The sequence below is a fragment of the Gopherus flavomarginatus genome, chromosome 4 (genome assembly GCF_025201925.1).
Source record: "Gopherus flavomarginatus isolate rGopFla2 chromosome 4, rGopFla2.mat.asm, whole genome shotgun sequence".
Taxonomy (NCBI): domain Eukaryota; kingdom Metazoa; phylum Chordata; order Testudines; family Testudinidae; genus Gopherus; species Gopherus flavomarginatus.
In genome coordinates, this window is record NC_066620.1 from 102077763 (window position 1) to 102098808 (window position 21046).

At 44.4% G+C, this 21046-nt stretch overlaps 1 protein-coding gene across 1 annotated transcript in view; it reads right to left on the minus strand.

The window, feature by feature from the left end:
• The window catches only part of MTHFD1L (methylenetetrahydrofolate dehydrogenase (NADP+ dependent) 1 like), a 234382-nt gene that overhangs the window by 152226 nt on the left and 61110 nt on the right, over positions 1-21046 (minus strand). Inside the window, exons 15-17 of the mRNA XM_050951602.1 lie at positions 18059-18161; positions 13756-13832; positions 1605-1745 (exon numbers count right to left, since the gene is read on the minus strand). Coding sequence (XP_050807559.1) covers positions 1605-1745; positions 13756-13832; positions 18059-18161 — 321 coding nt within the window. The remainder of the gene's footprint in view (positions 1-1604; positions 1746-13755; positions 13833-18058; positions 18162-21046) is intronic.

Genomic DNA, 21046 nt, shown 5'->3' on the forward strand with positions numbered 1-21046 from the left:
ATCTGCCAATGTATATTTTAGGTTTTATTATTGTATCATCATAAATATGTGGCATAGAAGGATGAAATTAAGAGCAATTGCATTTTTGTACAATGTATTAAACATTATTCACATCCAGAAACAAATGAAAGAGACAGAGGATTAATGGTTTCAATTAACATAAATTAAATCATGAACTTTGTCAAGAAATCATTTTAATGTATAAAAATAAATTTTGGCAAAAAAATTCGTGGAATTTGGTTTATCTATACAAATTCTAGGCGTGGCTGGTAGTGTTGCCTATTATTAAAGTCGCCCATTATAAAAACCCCTTTTGGAAAATTTTACCTGTTCAGGCAGAAATTTTCCATGCTGGATGTCTGCCTGAGGCTGAAATCTATTTTATTTATTTAGCAAAATTTAAGCCAGAACAGTTCAGTCATTTTTGAGAATGAAGCTATTGAAAAATATGATATTTTGCTGATGTTAAAAAATTTGGGTGACCTTCTCTTTGAAAAGCTCTAACGTCCCAAGGCTTTGGGGCAGGCACTTGAAATTTGGCAAGCGGATTGACCTGTGTGTCAGGGATGTGCCTTTTGCTGTCTCTGTGAAAAATGTCCACATCTGGCCAAATTACAAGCTTTTTAAAAAAATCACAGTTTAAACTGCACAGACTTAAGAGTTTTAGCAGCTAAATGCTAAACTGAGCAATGGGGGGAAAGGGTGGAGAGGAGCAAGCGGGGAATGGGACCCTGGGGGAAGGGGCAGTGTGGGTGCAGTGCCTTGGGAGGAAGGGGCGGTGCCTCAGGGGGGAAGGGCCATGGTTCTGGTGCTGTGGCCTCCCACTTTTAGGAAGCTGCCACTGCTCCTGAGACCAGGATGTACTGCTTGCTCATAAAAATCTGCTGACTGCTATTATCCACTCAGGATCCCACAGGCTGAAGAAGAGAAAAGAGGGAGGATTTGTACAGCTAAAGGGATACTAGGCTGAATGCTGGCTGCTGACAACAATATTCTGGCTATTTATAGGGTTAGAATTTGGTGCCAAGAAAAATGCGTATATGATTCTTTCACAGCTGAAAGCGGGAAGGGGCAATTTAGCAGACAACCTGGACTGCTGGATGGATACTTGAATAAGAATAACCAATGTGTGTCCTTAAAAAATACACCTTACAGATGTGTAAAGTTAACCCTTCACAAGCATTATCACTAACCTAAATTAACTTTTTTTTTTTTTTTTTTTTTAAGATTACTGCTGCAAGCATTCATCATGCAGCCCCACTGTAATATTTGAGAATATTATATAAGAACAATAGCAAACATTACTACCTGAAAAGAAGCTCCTTGATTTTCTGCAGCACCTAATTAGCTTGCCTTAGAGATGTGGAACCCTACCTAAGTAGCTTATGTGACAAGTGGTTTCAGAAGCAGAAGTTACCAGAGGGCTTGGACAAAGGTAAGTTTTACATCCTGTTCCGACTGTGGCCAGATTTGGGATCAAAGCCCTACATGCATTGTTAAAAACAAAACTAAAAAGACATAGTGCACAGTTGCCATTTTGCTGATTCAGCAGGCAAAGCAAAAGAGTCAGGAGTTATTCACAGAGGCTTTTATACTGTACATACCAAATCCTCAGCTGTCACTGGCTGTCCATTTTTGTCATTAGCCACCACCATTTTTCCCAGTCTCTCTTTCATATCTGCCAGGCTGGTGGTCAGTGCTAAGATTGCCATGATTTCACTTGCAACAGCAATGTCAAACTGAGCCTACAAAGATAAAAGCAAGAGTAGTAAATCACATCAGACACTGGCAAGAGGATATTTTCAGAGCAAAATTAAAAGAAATACAGTGTGATTATTACCTTGAGAGTGAAATTTAAAAAGTTCTTAACACTTATTAACAACACCTAAGATTATTCAAACTGAAACAACTAACAGTGAATTGGAAATTAGATGTTTAAAATAAGATTTTCGAGGGTTTTTTGTTTTGAATTTGGCATTTCACTCATTTGGGGACTCAGCACCTTGCTGGACTGAACCCCTCAATTGCTATTTTCTTTAATGGGAGTTCAAGTTGTTGAACCACTGACAGAACAGGACCTTGTGTAGTCAGTGAAACTACACTGGTCAGTTTCATTTTCCACATCACATGCATTAGCACAAGTATCTTTATATTTGGGTTTATAATACTGGTCAGGAATTTGTAGGGTGACCAGACAGCAAGTGTGAAAAATCAGGACGGGGTGGGAGGTAATAGGACCCTATATAAGAAAAAGACCTAAAAATCGGGACTGTCCCTATAAAATTGGGACATCTGGTCACCGTAGGAATTTGTATATTTAAAAAATCCTCTGTATTTCATGAAAATATATTCATATTACATTTTGTAATTTTTAGATTAGCTTACAAAATTCTAAATGTGGGGGGTTAAACTACTTGACAATGCATCCGACGAAGTGGGTATTCACCCACGAAAGCTCATGCTCCAAAACGTCTGTTAGTCTATAAGGTGCCACAGGATTCTTTGCTGCTTTTACAGATCCAGACTAACACGGCTACCCCTCTGATACTTGACAATGTTCCTTTAAAATAGTATTTTCTTGGATTTAGCATATAAAACTTGTGGTTTTTTTGCCTCCTGGATTAACTTTGTGCAGCGCCAATCCTATTGCTCCAGTAGAAATAAATCTATAAACTGCAATACTTCTTTAGAAGGATTCAAACTAAGCCCCTGACAAGTGAAATATCTCATTGACCATTCTTAGACCAGGGGTTCTCACAACAAATTTTTTGGTGGCCTCAGAGTACGGCCAACAACTCTTGCTGGTAACAGTTTTTCTTAAAATATTTGATTAACTTTAGGAAAGACAAATACATATGCATGTCCAAATCATTGTAATTTATTTATGCAGGATTTTTTTTTCAGACAATAATAAAAATAATGTACAGTTGTCTCTTATTTACTGGATCTAAACAGAAAGAACATGCAAAGCACCTTATTTGTGTTTCTAGTCTTTTTCTTGCTGTTTCTTTTGCTTTTTGGTTGCTTATTTAAAGACTTGCTAGCTACTAAGAAAAGTGATATTAAGAAACATACAAATATCACTTTTCATAGCAGACTAACTCAGCCCCGGCAAGCCTGGGGACAAATTAAGCCTTGGATGAGGAGGTGGGTACAGTGCCAGTGGAAGCCAGTGGCAATAGGGGAGGCAGCGAGGGCCAGGGGTGATAGGGGAGTGGTGTCGATGAGCTCGAGGCCAGAGCCCACCATCATCCGGATGGGGAATGGAGCCTGAAGCCTGTCACCTACTACCCCAGGGCTGAAGCTTGACCTCTCCTCCCCCGCCCCCACAGGAAGGTGAGGAACTCATTGACTGCCTACTCCTCCAGCTTTTGTCTCTCCAGAGAGGGCAAGGCCCAATTACTACTGGCAGCCACAGAGAAGGGGCTGTTGCTTTGTTCCCCCCCCCCATCACTGCCAAGGAGGCTGTGGTCACAAGAAAAGCCTGGCCGCATTTGAGAAACGCTGACTTAGACACCAAAGTGACAGGTCATAAATACTTAAGGTCCTAGTTCTGCAAAGACTGCAGGATCAGGCCCCATGACAGGCCCCTATTTCATGTACCTCATTCTGGGTACTAACATGAGAAGACTCTAGATTTATTAAACTAAATTGGCTCTTTATTAAAGCAACCATATACAGAGCTGCTCCAGCCACAACTTAATATATTTTGTGCATCTGCACAAGCCACAAGGAATGACTGTCTGGTGTTTCTCCCAACTCTTCTCTCCTGCAATCCATGCTCCTCCCTTCAGCTTTCATGCAAGTTGCTAGAGTTTTGCTAGAGCAAATCTCTTAGCACTTGATAAAATTTAAGCATGTGAATGATTGTACTGATGTCAGCGTGGCAACTTGTTCATTTAAAGTTAAACACATGCTTGAATGTTTTTCTGGATCGGGATATAAATAGGTTTACATACGTACAAGTGAATAAAGACTATTTGTACATGAGTAAAGATTTACAGGATTTGGATCCAAAATGAAAACAGTAAAGTTATAAAACAGATATTTTCAAACGTGAATTTTGGGCTAGCACTTCATTAATACAGAAAAAAGCTGTGCATCCAACAAAACAGCTGGACCATCCCAGCTATGTTAAAACAGTGTTATGGTCACACTTTCCTTGAACTAACGAAAATAAGAAAATCCAGAGTTAAGGATGACAGTCCTCTTCTAACTTATCCTTGAAGCACTGAGAGATGGTGAATGAGATCATAGAAAGATTTCACACACCATATAAACTGCAACATCATCTAAGTTTATCAGGATGGTTTTAACAACAGAGTTTATGCTTTTATTATGAATTGCAGAGTTTTCATCACCATCATTAAAATGCTTACTTCCCTTTTGTATATTAGGATTTTTGTTTTTTTATATAAATTAAAAAGAAAGGGGAAAGAACCCACTTCCGGGAAATGTTTGAGGAATGATATAACATTTTATTAAAAAAACAGCCACAACTCTAACTATTAGTATAAAATAGTATGTGTTATTGTATCAGTCAATGTTACTTTCTGTGACACAGTCAGGGACCAGACACCCCAAAGAATAAGCAATTGAATCAACTGATTGTGAGATCAAAAACAATAGAAGCTCTATTTACATATGGATCAGCAGAAGGATAAGAAGTCCACAGGAACAGAAGAACAACAGGAAGCCTTCCCAACTCTTGAAACAAAGACAATGAACTTTGGGGATAATATAAGGGGGGGGGGGGTGGGCAGGCAAAAAGACATTTGAGTTATCCATCACTTGAATAACTGAAGAGGCCAGAGCTCTTGAAATCACAGTACAGTGGATCTTTCAAACAAGGATGTTGAAGTCTATGGAAAATGAATATAGGCGAGAAACCTGCTTAACCATGAATATAACTTGCTGAAGTTAAATTTAATCAATAGAAAGTGTGTTTTATTTGTAACCCTTCGTACCTCTCTAGGGCTGCCCAGAGGATTCAGGGGGCCTGGGGCAAAGCAATTTCGGAGGCCCCTTCCATTAAAAAAATTGCAATACTATATTCTCATGGGGGCCCCTGTGAGGCCTGGACAAATTGCCCCACTTGCTCCCCCCCACGGGCAGCCATGGGGAAAAAAAATCCTTCCGCATCTCGGCACAAACCCTGTTTTGAGAAAACTTCTTTACAAGGGATCACTGGTTCTCGGAATCAGCTAGTGCTAAAAGGCACTAAAGCTCATTAAAAGGGGTGGACAAATATTTTCCATCAAAACTTCTTTTGGATTGAAAACTAGGGGCTTTTAAAAAGCAGAAAAAAAAATCACGGACAATGTCTGCTTTCCTTCAAAATTTGTTGTGGTTTTTTCAATTGAAAAGCTGAAATTAGTCTGCCAAAACCTGAATATCGTTTGGGGTTTCAGAAGTGTGTGGCCAAATATTTGATGCTTGCGGTGTTTGATTGTTTAAAGAAACAATAAAAAAATTCTGCTTAAAAGAAATCCAACACTTTTGAACCACCTCAGCTTGTGACCAAACGCCTGAGCCCATCCAGTCAGAGATTTTTCCAGGTTTCTGATACTCTGCTGGCTTCCTTGACTCATCTCTGTCTCCATAACTTTGGGTTCATTTAGCTTAGAACATAAGAATGGCCATAGTGGGTCAGACCAAAGGTCCATCCAGCCCAGTATCCTGGTCTACTGACAGTGGCCAATGCCAGGTGCCCCAGAGGGAGTGAACCTAACAGGTAATCATAAGTGATCTCTCCCCTGCCATCCATCTCCACCCTCTGACAAACAGAGGCTAGGGACACCATTCCTTACCCCATCCTGGATAACAGCCATTAATGGACTTAACCTCCATGCATTTATCTGTTTCCTAAAGACTGGCTCCATGGGGTCCCTCACAAACTGGAGACGGTTCCTGTGGGTTTGTCTTTAGTATAGACTATGTACATACTCCACGAACTGAGCATTTGAGCTTGTTCCAGAATCTGGGATGAGCCTATGTTGTGAAAACTGAAATGCTCAAAATAGCACATGCATGTGAATGGACACAGGGTGCTAAAATTAAATTAATCCAGGGGTTCTCAAACTGGGGGTCGGGATCCCTCAGGGGGTCACAATGTTATTACTAGAGGTAGCAAGCTGTCAGCCTCCACCTCAAACCCCGCTTTGCCTCCAGCATTTATAATAGTGTTAAAAATATAAAAAAGTGTTTTCAATTTATAAGGGGGGAGGGGTCCACACTCAGAGGTTTGCTACGTGAAAGGGGTCACCAGGACAAAAGTTTGAGAACCACTGAATTAACCCCTCTGAAACCTCAGGGAATGCAGAGGTGGCCGGGTGTCTCCCTCGGTAAGGTCGAGAAGGAGGTAGATGGTGTAGGATATTGCTCTTCTCATGTGATCCCTCCCCCAGTGGCCAATTTTAAAAGAACCTACCTTCCCCTGACATGAATCTCCCTATGGCACTGAAATTAAATATAGACTATAATTTGGCATTTGAGAAGTGAAAGGGTGGGCATGAGCAGGGAAACACCCTTTCCAGTCCCTTAAGGAAGCGGGCTACCATGGGGTTAGAAAACACAGAATGCCCCGATACCCCCAGGTGGAATGCTGAAGTGGCAGCTAGACGCACTCTAATTGAGGAAGGAGCGAGACCCTGATGTTTGAGGTACAGGAGATATTCTAGGACGACTGGAATGGTGGCCTGAAGTGCCTGTATCTGCTTTGGCTCACACCAGCAGGAGAATCTTTTCCACTTAGTTAAGTAGGTCGCCCTAGTGGAAGGTTTCCCACTGCCAAGGAGAATTTGCTGCACTGGAAGGGAGCACTGGCTCTCCACCGCGTTCAACCACACAGTTTCCACACCACGAGATGCAACGACTGTAGATCCGGGTGGAGCAGGGTGTCTGCAGTCCTATGTGATGAGATCTCGGTGCAGGGGCAGGGCAATCGGGGCAGCCACTGACAGCTCAGCAGGGCTGTAAACCAGTGCTGGCGAGGCCAAGCTAGGGCAATCAGAATTACTACTGCTTTGTCCCTGCGAACTTTGATGAGGACTCTGTGGATGAGTGGGAGCAGTAGAAAGGCATACTTCAGACTCCCGCTCCAAGGGATCGCAAAGGCATCTGCGACCGAGCCTGGATTGTGGTTCTGGAAGGAGCAAAACTGTGGACATTGGCTATTGTCCTTGGTGGCAAAAAGGTCCATTTGGGGAAACCCACACCTTTGGAAGATCGATTGCAAGACATCCAATCTCATCGACCGCTTGTGCATGCGGTACGACCTGCTGAGGCGGTCCGCTAGTTCGTTTCGCTCTCCCAGGAAGTATGATGCTATGAGATGGATGGAGTGGGCTATACAAAAGTCTCATAGGAGAAGAGCCTCTTGGCAGAGGGCTTCGCCCTGCTTGTTTATATAAAACACGACGGTGGTGTTGTCTGTCAGAACGGTCATGCTGTGCCCTTCTAAAGCAGTGTGAAAGGTTTGGCAGGCTAGGTGAACTGCCCTGAGTTTCTCCACATTGATGTGGAACAGCCTCTCGTCTCTGGACCACAAGCCTTGCGTCCTTAGATCTCCTAAGTGGGCTCCCCAGCCAAGGTCTGACGCGTCTGTCACCAGCATCAGAGCCGGCTGCGGTGCTGCGAAGAGGATACCCTCGCATACTACCGGCTGATTGAGCCACCATCGCAGGGAGGAACTGTCAAAACAAGGTCTAGGGGATCTCTGCCCGGGCGATATGATAGGGCTAGCCATGCCTGTAAAGTCCTGAGCCATAGCCGAGTGTACTTGACTATGTGACTGCATGCCGTCATGTATCCTAGGAGCTGCAGACAGCATCTGGCCGTGGTTGTGGGGAACCTTAGCATCGAGTCTATGATGCGCTGCATGGCCAGGAACCTGGATTCCGGGAAGCTCGCTTGTGCCTGTACCGAGTCCAGCACTGTCTCCATGAACTCCAGCCTTTGCGTAGGTATCAAGGAGGACTTGGGCACGTTGACTAGAAGACCCAGCCTGCGGAATACGTCCAGGGCCACCGTCACGTGGGAATGGACCTCCTCCTAGGACCGACCTGCGAGAAGCCACTCGTCGAGGTATGGGTATACTCATATTCTCCTCTTTCACAGAAAGGCTGCCACTACTGACATGCATTTCGTGAACATGTGGGGGGCTGCTGCCAGGCCAAAAGGAAGGACAGTAAACTGGCAGTGGTGCTGGTTTATGGTGAACTGCAGGAACCGCCGGTGAGCAGGATGAATAGTGACGTGAAAGTATGGATCTTTCATGTTGAGGGCAGCGTACTAATCCCCTGGATCCAGGGACAGAATGATAGTGCCATGGAAGACCATGCGGAAGTGGAGCTTGACTAAGAACTTGTTGAGCCCATGCAGGTCTAAAATGGGCCAAAGGCCCCACTTTGCTTTGGGAATGAGAAAATAATGGGAATAAAACCCTTTCCCCCTTAATTCCCAAGGGACTTCCTCCACCACCCCCGCCTCGAGGAGCGACTGAACCTCTTGCATGAGCAGATGCTCGTGAGAGGGGTCCCTGAAAAGGGACAGGGAAGGAGGAGAACTGAAGTGTGTATCCCACTTGTGCTGTGCATAAGACCTAATGGTCCAATGTTATGCAGCCCCCACATGGTAGAAGTGGGACAAGCAGTTCAAGAAACATCGGGAAGGATCTGGGAGCTGGTTTGGTACACTGTCCTTGAGAGCACCTTGAAAACCCTTGCTTGTTGCCAGGTTGGGCTTTGCCCTTGCTCTGGCCTTGGCTACGCATGTTGTTCCACCTACGCCTGTTGTCTCTGCCTCTCCTACGGTAAGGCTCCTGTCTAGGACCAGGCTGGTACTGCCGTTGCTGTGGCAGCTGGGGCTTGAAAGGCTTCCTCTGAGTTGCTGGGGCGTGCATCCCCAACAACTTGAGGGTGGCCTGGGAGTCTTTGAGGCTATACTCCCTGGCATCCATTTGGTCCGAAAAGAGACCCGAGCCTTCAAAGGGGAGGTTTTGAAGGGCATTCTGGACCTCTGGCGGAAGGCCTGAAGCCATGCTAGTGCCTCATCACCACACCTGAGGCGACTGTTCTGGCTGCTGATCCGCCAAGTCCAGAGGCCTGCAAAGAGGTCTTGGCTACTGCCTTTCCCTCATCCACGAGGGCCATAAACTCAGGCTGCGAGCCCTGGGGTAAGGAGTCTTTAAATTTGGAAACTGCTGCCCAGGAATCAAAATTGTGCCTGTTCAGGATTGCCTGCTGGTTGGCAATCCTCAATCGGAGGCCCCCATAGGAACAGACGTTCCTCTCGAATAGGTCTAGAAGTTTAGCCTCCTTGGCCTTGGGAGCCGGGGCTTGCTGACCATGACATTCCCACTCATTGACAGCTGAGACTACCAGTGAACATGGGGCGAGATGACAAAAGAGAAAGTTGTATCCCTTGGAAGGGGCAAAGTACTTCCTTTCCACGCCCTTTGCCATCGGCATGCTAGAAGCTGGGGTCTGCCAGACTGTCTTGTAATTGGAATGGATTGTCTTTATGAGCAGGAGTGCAATTCTGGAGGAGCCTTCAGGGCTTAAGATGTACACCATAGGATCCTCCTGCTCTACTGCTTCCTCCGCCTGTAATTTTGGGCAACCTGTGGGGCAGCTTCTGGTGTGCTCTGTGGTCAATTGGAGGAGGCCATGACACCACCGTGCCCACCACAGCGTCATCCGATGATGACGAGGAGGTGAGGGCCTGTTGCATCTCCTCCTTGCCTCAATTCGTATGCCGGGGGCTCGTTTGAGTCCTGTCTAATTGACTGACCCCAGGATGATCCTGGGCTCAGTGCTGCTTCCGTTCTCCAGTGCTCTGGAGAAGCACCTGGTGGCCTGGATACCGTGGCCTCCTTGGGTGTGGAGGGATGCCTGTGCAGGGACTGGCAACCAGTGCACTAAGTAGCCAGATCTCAAGGTTCTGGAGGAGAGCCCCTGCTGTTGGTGATAGGCCCATGGTGTCCAAAAAGGGCCACTGCCCTGGCGGGCCCCACTGGGGATGCCACGCGATCTGGGGCTCCCTGCTAGCCAGCACTCTACGGGCATCGCTGGAGAGGCCTGAGTCCACCTTGGATTCCGAGGGTGCCGACCTTGAAGGCCAAGGTGGTGTTGTGGAACGGTGCCATCGAGGGGCTGGGGAACGGCTCCTCGCTGATCGGGACCGGGATTATTACCAATGCTCCCGGGACCAGGATTGTTATCGTTATCGTTGTCTTCTGCTTGGGCCCGGTGACTTTGACTTAGCATCTCCTTGGTGCTGGTTTGGTGATGGCGCCAGGGAGCGGTGCGCTGATGGTACCAGTGCTGCATGTTGGCTCAAATCCGGTGCCTTCAAGTCCCGTTGTGTTAGGGGCCACTGGGAGTCCACGGAGGATAAGCTCGACCATTGCCGGTGCACCATTGCCAGCTTGCCTCTGGACGGCACCCTTGGTGACGGTGATGGAGACTTCTCTTCAACAGGGCGGGGGCTCGCTGCCGACAGCTCGATGAGGTCCTTCGCCACCTCAAAAGGTGACTGGCATGGAGGGCTGTTCTAGGAGCTCCTCCACACTCAAAGCGCTTAGCCGGGGCTTGAACGGCTCTGCGGCGCCGGAGCTACTGGTGCCAAAGCGTGTCCTGGGGCTGCACCGCTCTTTTGAGTGCTCGGTCCTTTTGGAGGCGCCTCCTTCTTATGCAGGGAACACCCTCTGCCTCTAGGTTGGCCCTTCGACCGTGCTGGTGAGGTCAAATGGTGCCGAGGCCTGTCCTGCTGCCTCGGTGTCATATGCTTGCAGTGCCCTGCCAGTGCCGGATCACGAACTGACGCCGGGGCACTCTGCACCGAGGATACTGGCGCCATAGATCATTTTGGTATCTGAAGTTAGGATTTTAGTTATTTTTAAAAATTATTTTAATCCTCTGTCAATTTGATCCTGTGTTTTCCTCCCACTATTTGCCCACTTATTCACTTCCTGGTTCTAATCCTCATGCCACTCTATTCAACCAAGCTGTACATTAAACAGCACTGAGCACAGTATGCCCATATTTGACTTGCTTCTCTAATGTTAACATCATGCTTTTAATAAATTGTTGGGATCGTACTGAAAAAATACTTAACACTAACTTTCTTGGAGTAATAGTGGGAAAAGCCCTACACATGAAGGATGCTTGAAACTAAAGAATTAACTGTTGCCTACAGAATATTTGCAAGGAACATTTGCACCAATTTCCAATGTGATTAATTATTGTGTATTCACTTAGTACTCTCAAATCAAGCTAATTTTTAAGTCATCAACTTCCTATGGTGGGTGGGAAGAGTATTATCACCACTAAACCCTCTAGAAATGCTTAGTGACTTATGGCACACTGGAGCAACAAAAATCCATTTATATAAACCTGGGCTCAAGAAAATTGGTGCATTTAAAGCCAATGGATGTTACTTTTAAGTTTATCAGAAAGTTCTGCATTAACTGTTTTCAACTGGCTTGCCAGAAATGGTACAGTTATCACTGCAAGGCGCTGAAATTTCAAAGACTAGCACATGTGCTTACATTTTACACACTAAGCAGTTCCATTAACTTCAATTAAAATTAAGCTCATGCTTAAGTCTTAACAGTTTCAGGGCCAAGTCTGTGAGAAAGTAGAGAAAACGATGATGCGCTAAAGTTACACCAAAGGCATCTAAAGCACATGAAGAACTACCCTTTTTCACATTTAAATTAAATCAAATACAGAAATAAATATTAATTAAATAAAACTAAACTAAGGGCCTAAGCAGAAGATAATAAAATTTAAGCAGGGCACAAAATACAAAAAGAAAAGAGGTTACATAAATTAGTTAATTGCATTAAATATATATAGGCAATAAAGTTGAGACTCTAAGAGTTACAGATAACAATTACAATTTTCTTAAACTACTTGTGAAACGCCTTACAGTACACATTGGTTTCAGTTTCTAAGGGCTTGTCTACATCAGAAAGTTGCAGCGCTGGTGAGGGAGTTACAGCGCTGCAACTTAGGAGGTGTACACATCTGCAGGGCACCACCAGCGCTGCAACTCCCTGTTTGCAGCGCTGGCCGTACTCCCGTTTTGTCTCGGGTGTAGAGGATCCAGCGCTGGTGATCCAGCGCTGGTAATCAAATATAGACACTTACCAGCGCTTTTCTTGACCTCCGTGGAATAAGCAGGTATCCCAGCATACCTGAGGAAGCCTCTGGTAATCAAGCTGGTCTCCTTCCCCGGTTTGCTCTCGCGTTCCCCGAACCCCGAGCAAGCAGGTCTCCTTCCCTGAGGTTTGCTGGGTGGTTCCGGAACGCGAGAGCAAACCGGGAAAGGAGACCAGCTTCGCCGCGGTTTGCTCTCGCGTTCCCCGAACCCCGAGCAAGCAGGTCTCCTTCCCTGAGGTTTGCTGGGTGGTTCCGGGAACGCGAGAGCAAACCGGGAAAGGAGACCAGCTTCGCCGCGGTTTGCTCTCGCGTTCCCCGAACCCCGAGCAAGCAGGTCTCCTTCCCTGAGGTTGCTGGGTGGTTCCGGGAACGCGAGAGCAAACCGGGGAAGGAGACCAGCTTCGCCGCGGTTTGCTCTCGCGTTCCCCGAACCCCCGAACAAGCAGGTCTCCTTCCCTGCGGTTTGCTGGGTGGTTCGGGGAACGCGACAGCAAACCCGGGAAAGGAGACCAGCTTCGCCGCGGTTTGCTCTCGCGTTTCCCGGAACCACCCTGCAAACCGCAGGGAAGGAGACCTGCTTGCTCGGGGTTCGGGGAACGCGAGAGCAAACCGCGGCGAAGCTGGTCTCCTTTCCCGGGTTTTGCTCTCGCGTTCCCCGAACCACCCAGCAAACCGCAGGGAAGGAGACCTGCTTGTTCGGGGGGTTCGGGGAACGAGAGAGCAAACCGGGAAAGGAGACCAGCTTCGCCGCGGTTTGCTCTCGCGTTCCCCGAACCCCGAGCAAGCAGGTCTCCTTCCCTGAGGTTTGCTGGGTGGTTCCGGGAACGCGAGAGCAAACCGGGGAAGGAGACCAGCTTCGCCGCGGTTTGCTCTCGCGTTCCCCGAACCCCCCGAACAAGCAGGTCTCCTTCCCTGCGGTTTGCTGGTGGTTCGGGGAACGCGAGAGCAAACCCGGGAAAGGAGACCAGCTTCGCCGCGGTTTGCTCTCGCGTTCCCCGGAACCACCCTGCAAACCGCAGGGAAGGAGACCTGCTTGCTCGGGGTTCGGGGAACGCGAGAGCAAACCGCGGCGAAGCTGGTCTCCTTTCCCGGGTTTGCTCTCGCGTTCCCCGAACCACCCAGCAAACCGCAGGGAAGGAGACCTGCTTGTTCGGGGGTTCGGGGGACGAGAGAGCAAAACCGGGAAAGGAGACCAGCTTCGCCGCGGTTTGCTCTCGCGTTCCCCGAACCTCCCTTGAAGCCGCCCAACAGCGCTGCAGTGTGGCCACATCTAACACCACTTGCAGCGCTGGTTGCTGTAAGTGTGGCCACTCTGCAGCGCTGGCCCTATACAGCTGTACTAATACAGCTGTAACAACCAGCGCTGCAAAATTTTAGATGTAGACATGGCCTAAGACATGACACTGAATTACTCATTAGCGCATCCAGTTTCATTGCTAGGATACTACAAATACATATAACAATTAGACTACGGCAACTTAATCCTGAACCATTTATTGAAAGGATTGTAGAAGAGCAAATATTTCTCATGCTTGAAAACAAATCCTGCCCAGAAAAACAACAACATATAGTATATAACAGTACACACCTGTCGGAAAAATCCCTTCTCTGTATTTGCCTGCCCAATTGTTATTTTTCGTAGGAATCGGTCATTTGTATCTAATACTGGAAAGAGGGTGGGGAAAAAAGAGAGGAAAGAAGAAAAATGAAACATTTACATTGACAGAGGATCAGTCACCTCGTTACTCTCCCCATATGCCTGATATAAGAATACATTATTTTTGCAGTATGTGCCTCTGTACCCAGTTGAGCATACGCCTACATCTAGATTCACTTTGCAATAGTGCACATAGCTAGGAAAGAGAAGCCTGAGATATACCAGCTTTTACACTCTTAAATGTCCAGTCTGAAATGTCTCAACTGTAACTTCTTTGGTAAAAGTAATCTTCTGTTGGGAGCTAATAAGATCTTACTGGAATCCTTCTGTTTAGCTAGTACAGCAAAATCTTAATCTCCATCCACAGGTGTAACAAAAGCCTGCTTTAGTGGATCACCACCATTCCAGACCCACCCACTGCACCCCTCTTCATGACAAGGTTTTGGGAATAGATTTTTAGACTACAAGATGGCTACATAAGTATTCCCATGTTGTAAATGTACCTTTAACTTGAGCCCTTCCCCTTCAAACACATCATTACATTAGCAAATTTGGCCTCAAGAAATTCCACACCATGTCATTTTTCTGCATCTCAATACGTAGTTTTCTGCATCTCCTATTTTATTTCCATGTCTATCTCACACCATTTAGCAGGAAGTCTTTTCCAATTGCTCATCCCAAGCAACATTTATCTAACTACTTAACCCTTATTTGAATACCCACTGAGCTCTTAACTGAGAAATGTCTTCACAATACTCAAAGTGCAGCCAAATCCATTTCATGAATCCCCTTCCCCTATCTTTACTTAAAAATTTATGCTGAAGCAAACGTAACTTCAAGCATGCGTTTTTGAGCACCAAAAGGAAGGGTCCACTAATCTGAAAGAGTTCCTGCTGTGAAGAGACCAGCAAGTTAGTGTGGAGGTAGGCATTCATAGTGGTGGAGTAATGCCTTTGGTTTTTAGCCAGGTATAGGTCCCTGCAGAGTTCCACTAAAAGTGCCTTTGAATTTACTGTTACCATTTGGGTACCCCTAGGAATTAAACTGCGACCTCTACTCAGCATCCTCTTTTTGAGGCATACCACTTTACTTTTAAATTTATAATATCCTCTGTGCTAGTCTACACGAATTCCCACTTAGCTGCTTCTTTTAAGCACAAGGAATAAAACAGATAGGGTTGATTTCTATTCAGTTTGGTTTCTGCCTATCAGAATCCTTACATTCTGAGAACAAAATAATTAGATTACATACAACTAAGGAAGCAGTATCTGAACTGGCAAATGGCATAAAATACAGATGGCTCTTGAGTGCGTCATTTTATTTATACTATCCTTTCTGGCTGTCTTGTTAACAAGAAAGAGACATCAAATTCATCTTTCTTGTTTCTGATTTGAAGTCAAAATGAAGAACCACCCAACTATTTTTCTAATTCCTTACCAACTAAAAAGCCAACCATGCACAAAAAAGATATTACAACTATATGAACCTTGTATCCTTTTTACCTGTTAAGAGATTCAGACTCAGCATCAGTTACTTATTCTATAACAAACCACACTTATGATGACTAATTACCATATTCATTGCATCAGGTCTCATGGACTGAATATTTACAAGAACTCTGACATAAAAAATTTAATATCACTCAAAATCTAAGTTTTCTTCTTAGCCTTTGCTAGAAAATCCCAGAAGTCCATGAGTATCATTAAAGATTTGTTGGGGAAAATATTCTTTGTGTGTATTTGTTATTTATATTCAATTGCTGCCTGTGAGCCCTGCTCATAAGCGAAGATCCCACTATGCTAAGTGCAGTACAAACAGAATAAAAGGGCCATGCTTGCCCCAAAGGGATGACATACGACATATAAAACAAGGGACGGAGACACGGGGGGAGCACATGGAAACAATGAGATAATACTGGCCAGCAAGACAGACAGTGGTCTCAGCTCACCAGCAGCCTAATCACTTTCATGTTTTTTATAGGCCTCCTGGCAAAAAACATTTTAAGGAGAGTTCTGCAGATGTTTATGGGGAGCTTCTCCCAAGTGTGAAGGGCAATATGGGAGAAAGCATGAAAGTGCTTGACTGAAAATTCAACAAGTGGGTGAAAGAGGCTGACATCATGGACTGATTGGAGGTGAAAGACTACCTTTTGGGATTGGCTTGATCACTTTCCAGGAATCAATCCTGCCACAGCATGAGTGCTCTGTTCAATTTTACTCTTTACCTCAGGCTTTACGCTCCTGATTTCTCTTGTCCATTATCTTTTTTTTTTAGTAAATGGTTCCCTGGATTTTCTCCCTCTTATCTTATCTAGCTCAGACATTGTCTTTTACCTTACCGACCCATTAGCAAACAAAACATTCCATTTTCAGTCTGCTGATCTAGTTACCACCCCAATCTTGTCTTCCAAGAACTGAACCTTCCCCCTTTTAAATTACTTATGTCAAGCCAGGTAGGATGAAGTGAAGTAGCTTATGTTTGATACAGAAAAGAGGGAGCCAGCAAAAGGGATGCAAAGAGAGAATTGCAATGGTCAAAGTGATAGTAACTTGTTTATATGAGCTTGAAGCAAAGCCTTTGCTCTTAGTATCTCGAGAATCAGCACATGGCCAAAATGCTAGAATGCAATGACTTCGAGGTCCCTTCCACCCCTACATTTCCATGATTTTACAATGTCTTATTAATATTAATTAATATTAAAAGTAATTTTTGCATAGATGAAGACAATTCTAATGTAACTAAAGCCATTAGTGGATAAAGCTTGCATTTCAAAGGACACTGGATAAAGAGAAAGTCTAGCATTTTCTTTAGAAAAATGGTAACCCATCTAAACCAAACCAAGGTTTCTGGTTTGATTATAGTATCACTACATTTAAGGGTCCATCTGCATTTCTACTGGAGAGGAAAATGCATGAATGAAGCCTTAGTGTTCGAATACAGCACCTACGGTCTCAACCAGAGACATCTTTTACCAAATCCGTTTAAAAAAAAAAAAAAAAAAAAAAAAAAAAAGGTTAATCCTGCTGGTTTGGTGCTAAATAAAAGTAAAAACCCAAATGGGAACCCAGCAGCTCACTGGTGACCCTAAAGAGCCAAAAGCCACTGAAAAGCACAAGCATTATCAACATGTATCGGAGTGACAGCAAGGGGGATCTCACTGAGGGGTGAACAGCAGCTTTTAAGTATTTTTTTAAATGGGTGAGGACAAGGAGAGAAGAGGATATAGAGACAGAGTGATTACTACCAGCACCAGAGAGCAAGGAGGAGGAGAGCAAGCATTGGCTAGTGGCAGTGGGAACTTCCTCTAAAAAGGCAGACAGCATTTTAAAAATTAAAAAAAAAAAAAATTCAATGTAAAGCTACTGTCATGACTAAAAGAATTAGGATAGTTAGAGCTGAGATTGCCAAACTACCCCTCAACTCCTTGCATGTATTTATTATGGGATTTGTCCTGCAAGGTGTCAAAAGCCCCTAATACTAAAAGATAGTCAGTAGAAATTAAGTCCAACAAAATAATCCACTTATAAAACCTGATCGCTCACTACAATACAGGAACAATTTACAGCTCTCTCTCTCTACAGTAAATCCACCTTTGTTCTATATGTGATATTTGATATAAAAACACACACTATAGATACTTAGATGCCATGACGAATGGCATGGTATAAAAATGTAAACAGAACATAATAAGTGGAGATAATATCCATGTGCTAAATTGTAGGGCCATACGATAAGTTACAGGGTAATATGCTAAACTTATTTCTTTTGAGTTTTTGACCAATTCATCTGCTCTCTGTCCACTAATCCAGCTTCTCCAGGGTTTATTTCAATATTTCAATTCCACGAGTTGCCATTTCTAAAAAATCAACCTGCCAAACAAGCGTTTCTTCCTTCTTACCCAAAACGACCAGGTTTAATCCTGAGTCAGTGACAGATTTAAGATCTTTTATCTCCTAATCCACCATAGGTAAAACTGGGAGCTTTATACCACTTTACTACTGAAAAAAGGAGATTTCCCGCTTTCCAATGATGTGCAGCACCTGCTTAATCTAGCACAGCAATGTAATTGACTTTAAATTTAACATAAATGTTGTTTTAGATCATTTTTAGATAGTTCCCAGACTCCCTCTTCAGCTCCATCCAGATGAATCTTTGGTAACCTAGGCACTGGGTTTACAGGCAGAGGGATTAAATACCTTGCTGAAGTGAGGCCTTACTGACCGTTAATACTTACCTCTTTGCCATGTTATGGTAGATGGGTCAATATTAAGGCGTACAAATGTATTAATCTCATCTGCTGTTAAAGTGCCTGGATCGGTCTTGTTTATCCCCAACCTCTAGAGAAAAATGAGAAGAAAAGCAATCAATCAAGCAGACTTCCTGCTTAGAAAGCTATACAAACACATGTACCCACCTTGGTTTTTACAAACTTTTACTTTTTTTAAAAAAAAGCAGCAGGCTGAAACACTTCAGTAAATCACAACATTGAGGCTAAGGCTCAAATGATAAAATACACAGAAAAGCGCCTATAACAACAATGGAAAAAAAATGTGGAGAGGAAAAAGGAGAAATACTCAAAGGCAATTACTCAAAAGGTCTCTATATAACACAACACCACCCCCCTAAGATAAACCAAAGAGAAGAGGCAACAAAGGAGACAGTGTGAAAAAGATAATTAACAAATAATTTATGCCTGATAGCTCTTTATCTTGGCCGAGGATACATCCTTGCAAATATCCGTGTGTGGCTTTACATGACGACTCTGTGCTGTGAGTTACAAACTTCTGTCTGCCTAATTGATGTGCTATTTCAACAGCTCGTACACAACATTAAAAAAAACCCCAAACCCTATAATTTAGAAAGAGCAGCACAATACATTTTAAAAATAACAGGAGTACTTGTGGCACTTAGAGACTAACAAATTTATTTGAGCATAAGCTTTCGTGGGCTACACCCACTTCATCGGATGCACAGAATGGAACGTATAAGAACAGTATATATCTACACACATACAGAGAAGATGCCATACCAGCTCTAAGAGTCTAATTCATTAAGATAACCTGTTATCAGCAGGAAAAAAAACTTTTGTAGTGATAATCAAGATGGTCAATTACAGACAGTTGACAAGAGGTGTAAGGATTGTTATCATAAGGAAACAAATTCAAGTGGTGTAATAACTCAGCCATTCCCAGTCTCTATTCAAGCCAGAGTTAATAGTATCTAATTAATTAATTAGATTATTAGCTTCTTAGAGCTGGTATGGCATTGTGTGTGTGCATGCACACACACACACACACTCTTCTTACATGTTCCATTCTATGCATTCGATGAAGTGGGCTGTAGCTTATGCTCAAATAAATTTGTTAGTCTCTAAGGTGCCCAAGTACTCCTGTTCTTTTTACGGACACAGACTAACATGGTTGCTACTCTGAAACCTGTCACAATATATTATGACTGTTCTGCAGCATTTGCTCCTAATTCAGCAATGTCAAAAAACATTTTTTTAAATGAATCTGCACAGAGATGAACCAAGAGAAAATTGTACAATAGAATCCTGATTTTATACTAAATGACTGTTCCCTCTGGCCCTAAAAAGCATTCTTCAGTGAATTACCAAGTACACTCAGTTTTTAAAGTTAACATTTATAAATTTTAGATTTAATGTTTGTTTCAGTCACACAGATACACTCACATATTTGAATGTCAGCTTCACTAAACATTTAAAATTAACATGCAGTACTGTTCCGAACAAAAACGCCTTGGCTCATATGTCCCCAGTTTTACCAACCCCTATTTAACAAAGGTTGTGGATATTCTTTTGAGACTGCCATTAAAAATAGAGCCCCACTGTATTTCTTTTTAAATAGCACTCTCTTCCAGAATTTGTGTAGCATTCTTCCAAACAGTACGTGTAGAACTGGGGTACTACGTGAAAAAAGTCTTCACAAACATTTGAATAAAACCACAAAGTTGTTCTGACAATACTCACCACTCCTTTATTCACTTTCTGAAAATATATTACCCAATAATATTTGCAGAGAGCTGAAGTGTCATGAATACACCCATGGATGTTTTTGCACCATCAGTAACTATTCAAACCCTCCTCCTTCTTATAAAATCTTCGCTCAGTGACTCAGGAAGCAGAAACAGTATTATTTATTACTACGGTGACCAATCACAAATACTGAATACTCGTAGCAATACTGTTCAGCACTGGAAGGGAGGAGGAGGAATTGATCTTAGGGTACGTCTACACTACGGGATTATTCCGATTTTACATAAACCGGTTTTGTAAAACAGATTGTATAAAGTCGAGTGCACGCGGCCACACTAAGCACATTAATTTGATGGTGTGCGTCCATGGTACGAGGCTAGCGTCGATTTCTGGAGCGTTGCACTGTGGGTAGCTATCCCGTAGCTATCCCATAGGTCTCGCAGTCTCCCCTGCCCCTTGGAATTCTGGGTTGACAGCCCAGTGCCTGATGGGGCAAAAACAGCGTCGCGGGTGGTTCTGGGTACAGCCTCACCCCTCCCTCCCTGAAAGCAGCAGACAACCATTTCACGCCTTTTTTCCTGGGTGAACTGTGCAAACGCCATAGCACAGCAAACATGGACCCTGCTCAGATCAATAATCGTGGATGCTGTAAACACCTCGCACATTCTTGTGCAGTCTGTGCTGAACTAGGACCTGCAAAGCCAGGCGAGGAGGCAGTGGCGGCTACGGCAGTGCGGCAACGAGAGTGATGAGGACATGGACACAGAATTCTCTCAAACCGCGGGCCCCTGCACTTTGGAGATCCTGCTGGTAATAGGGCAGGTTCTAGCCATTGAACGCCAATTTTGGGCCCGAGAAACAAGCACAGACTGGTGAGACCGCATAGTTTTGCAGGTGTGGGATGATTCACAGTGGCTGCGAAACTTTCACATGCGTAAGGGCACTTTCATGGAACTTTGTGACTTGCTTTCCCCTGCCTTGAAACGCCAGAATACCAGGATGAGAGCAGCCCTCACAGTGGAGAAGCGAATGGCAATAGCCCTCTGGAAGCTTGCAACGCCAGACAGCTACCGATCAGTCGGGAATCAATTTGAAGTGGGAAAATCTACTGTAGGGGCTGCTGTGATGCAAGTAGCCAAAGCAATCATTAAGCTGCTGCTACGAAACGTTGTGACTCTGGGAAACGTGCAGGTCATAGTGGATGGCTTTGCTGCAATGGGATTCCCT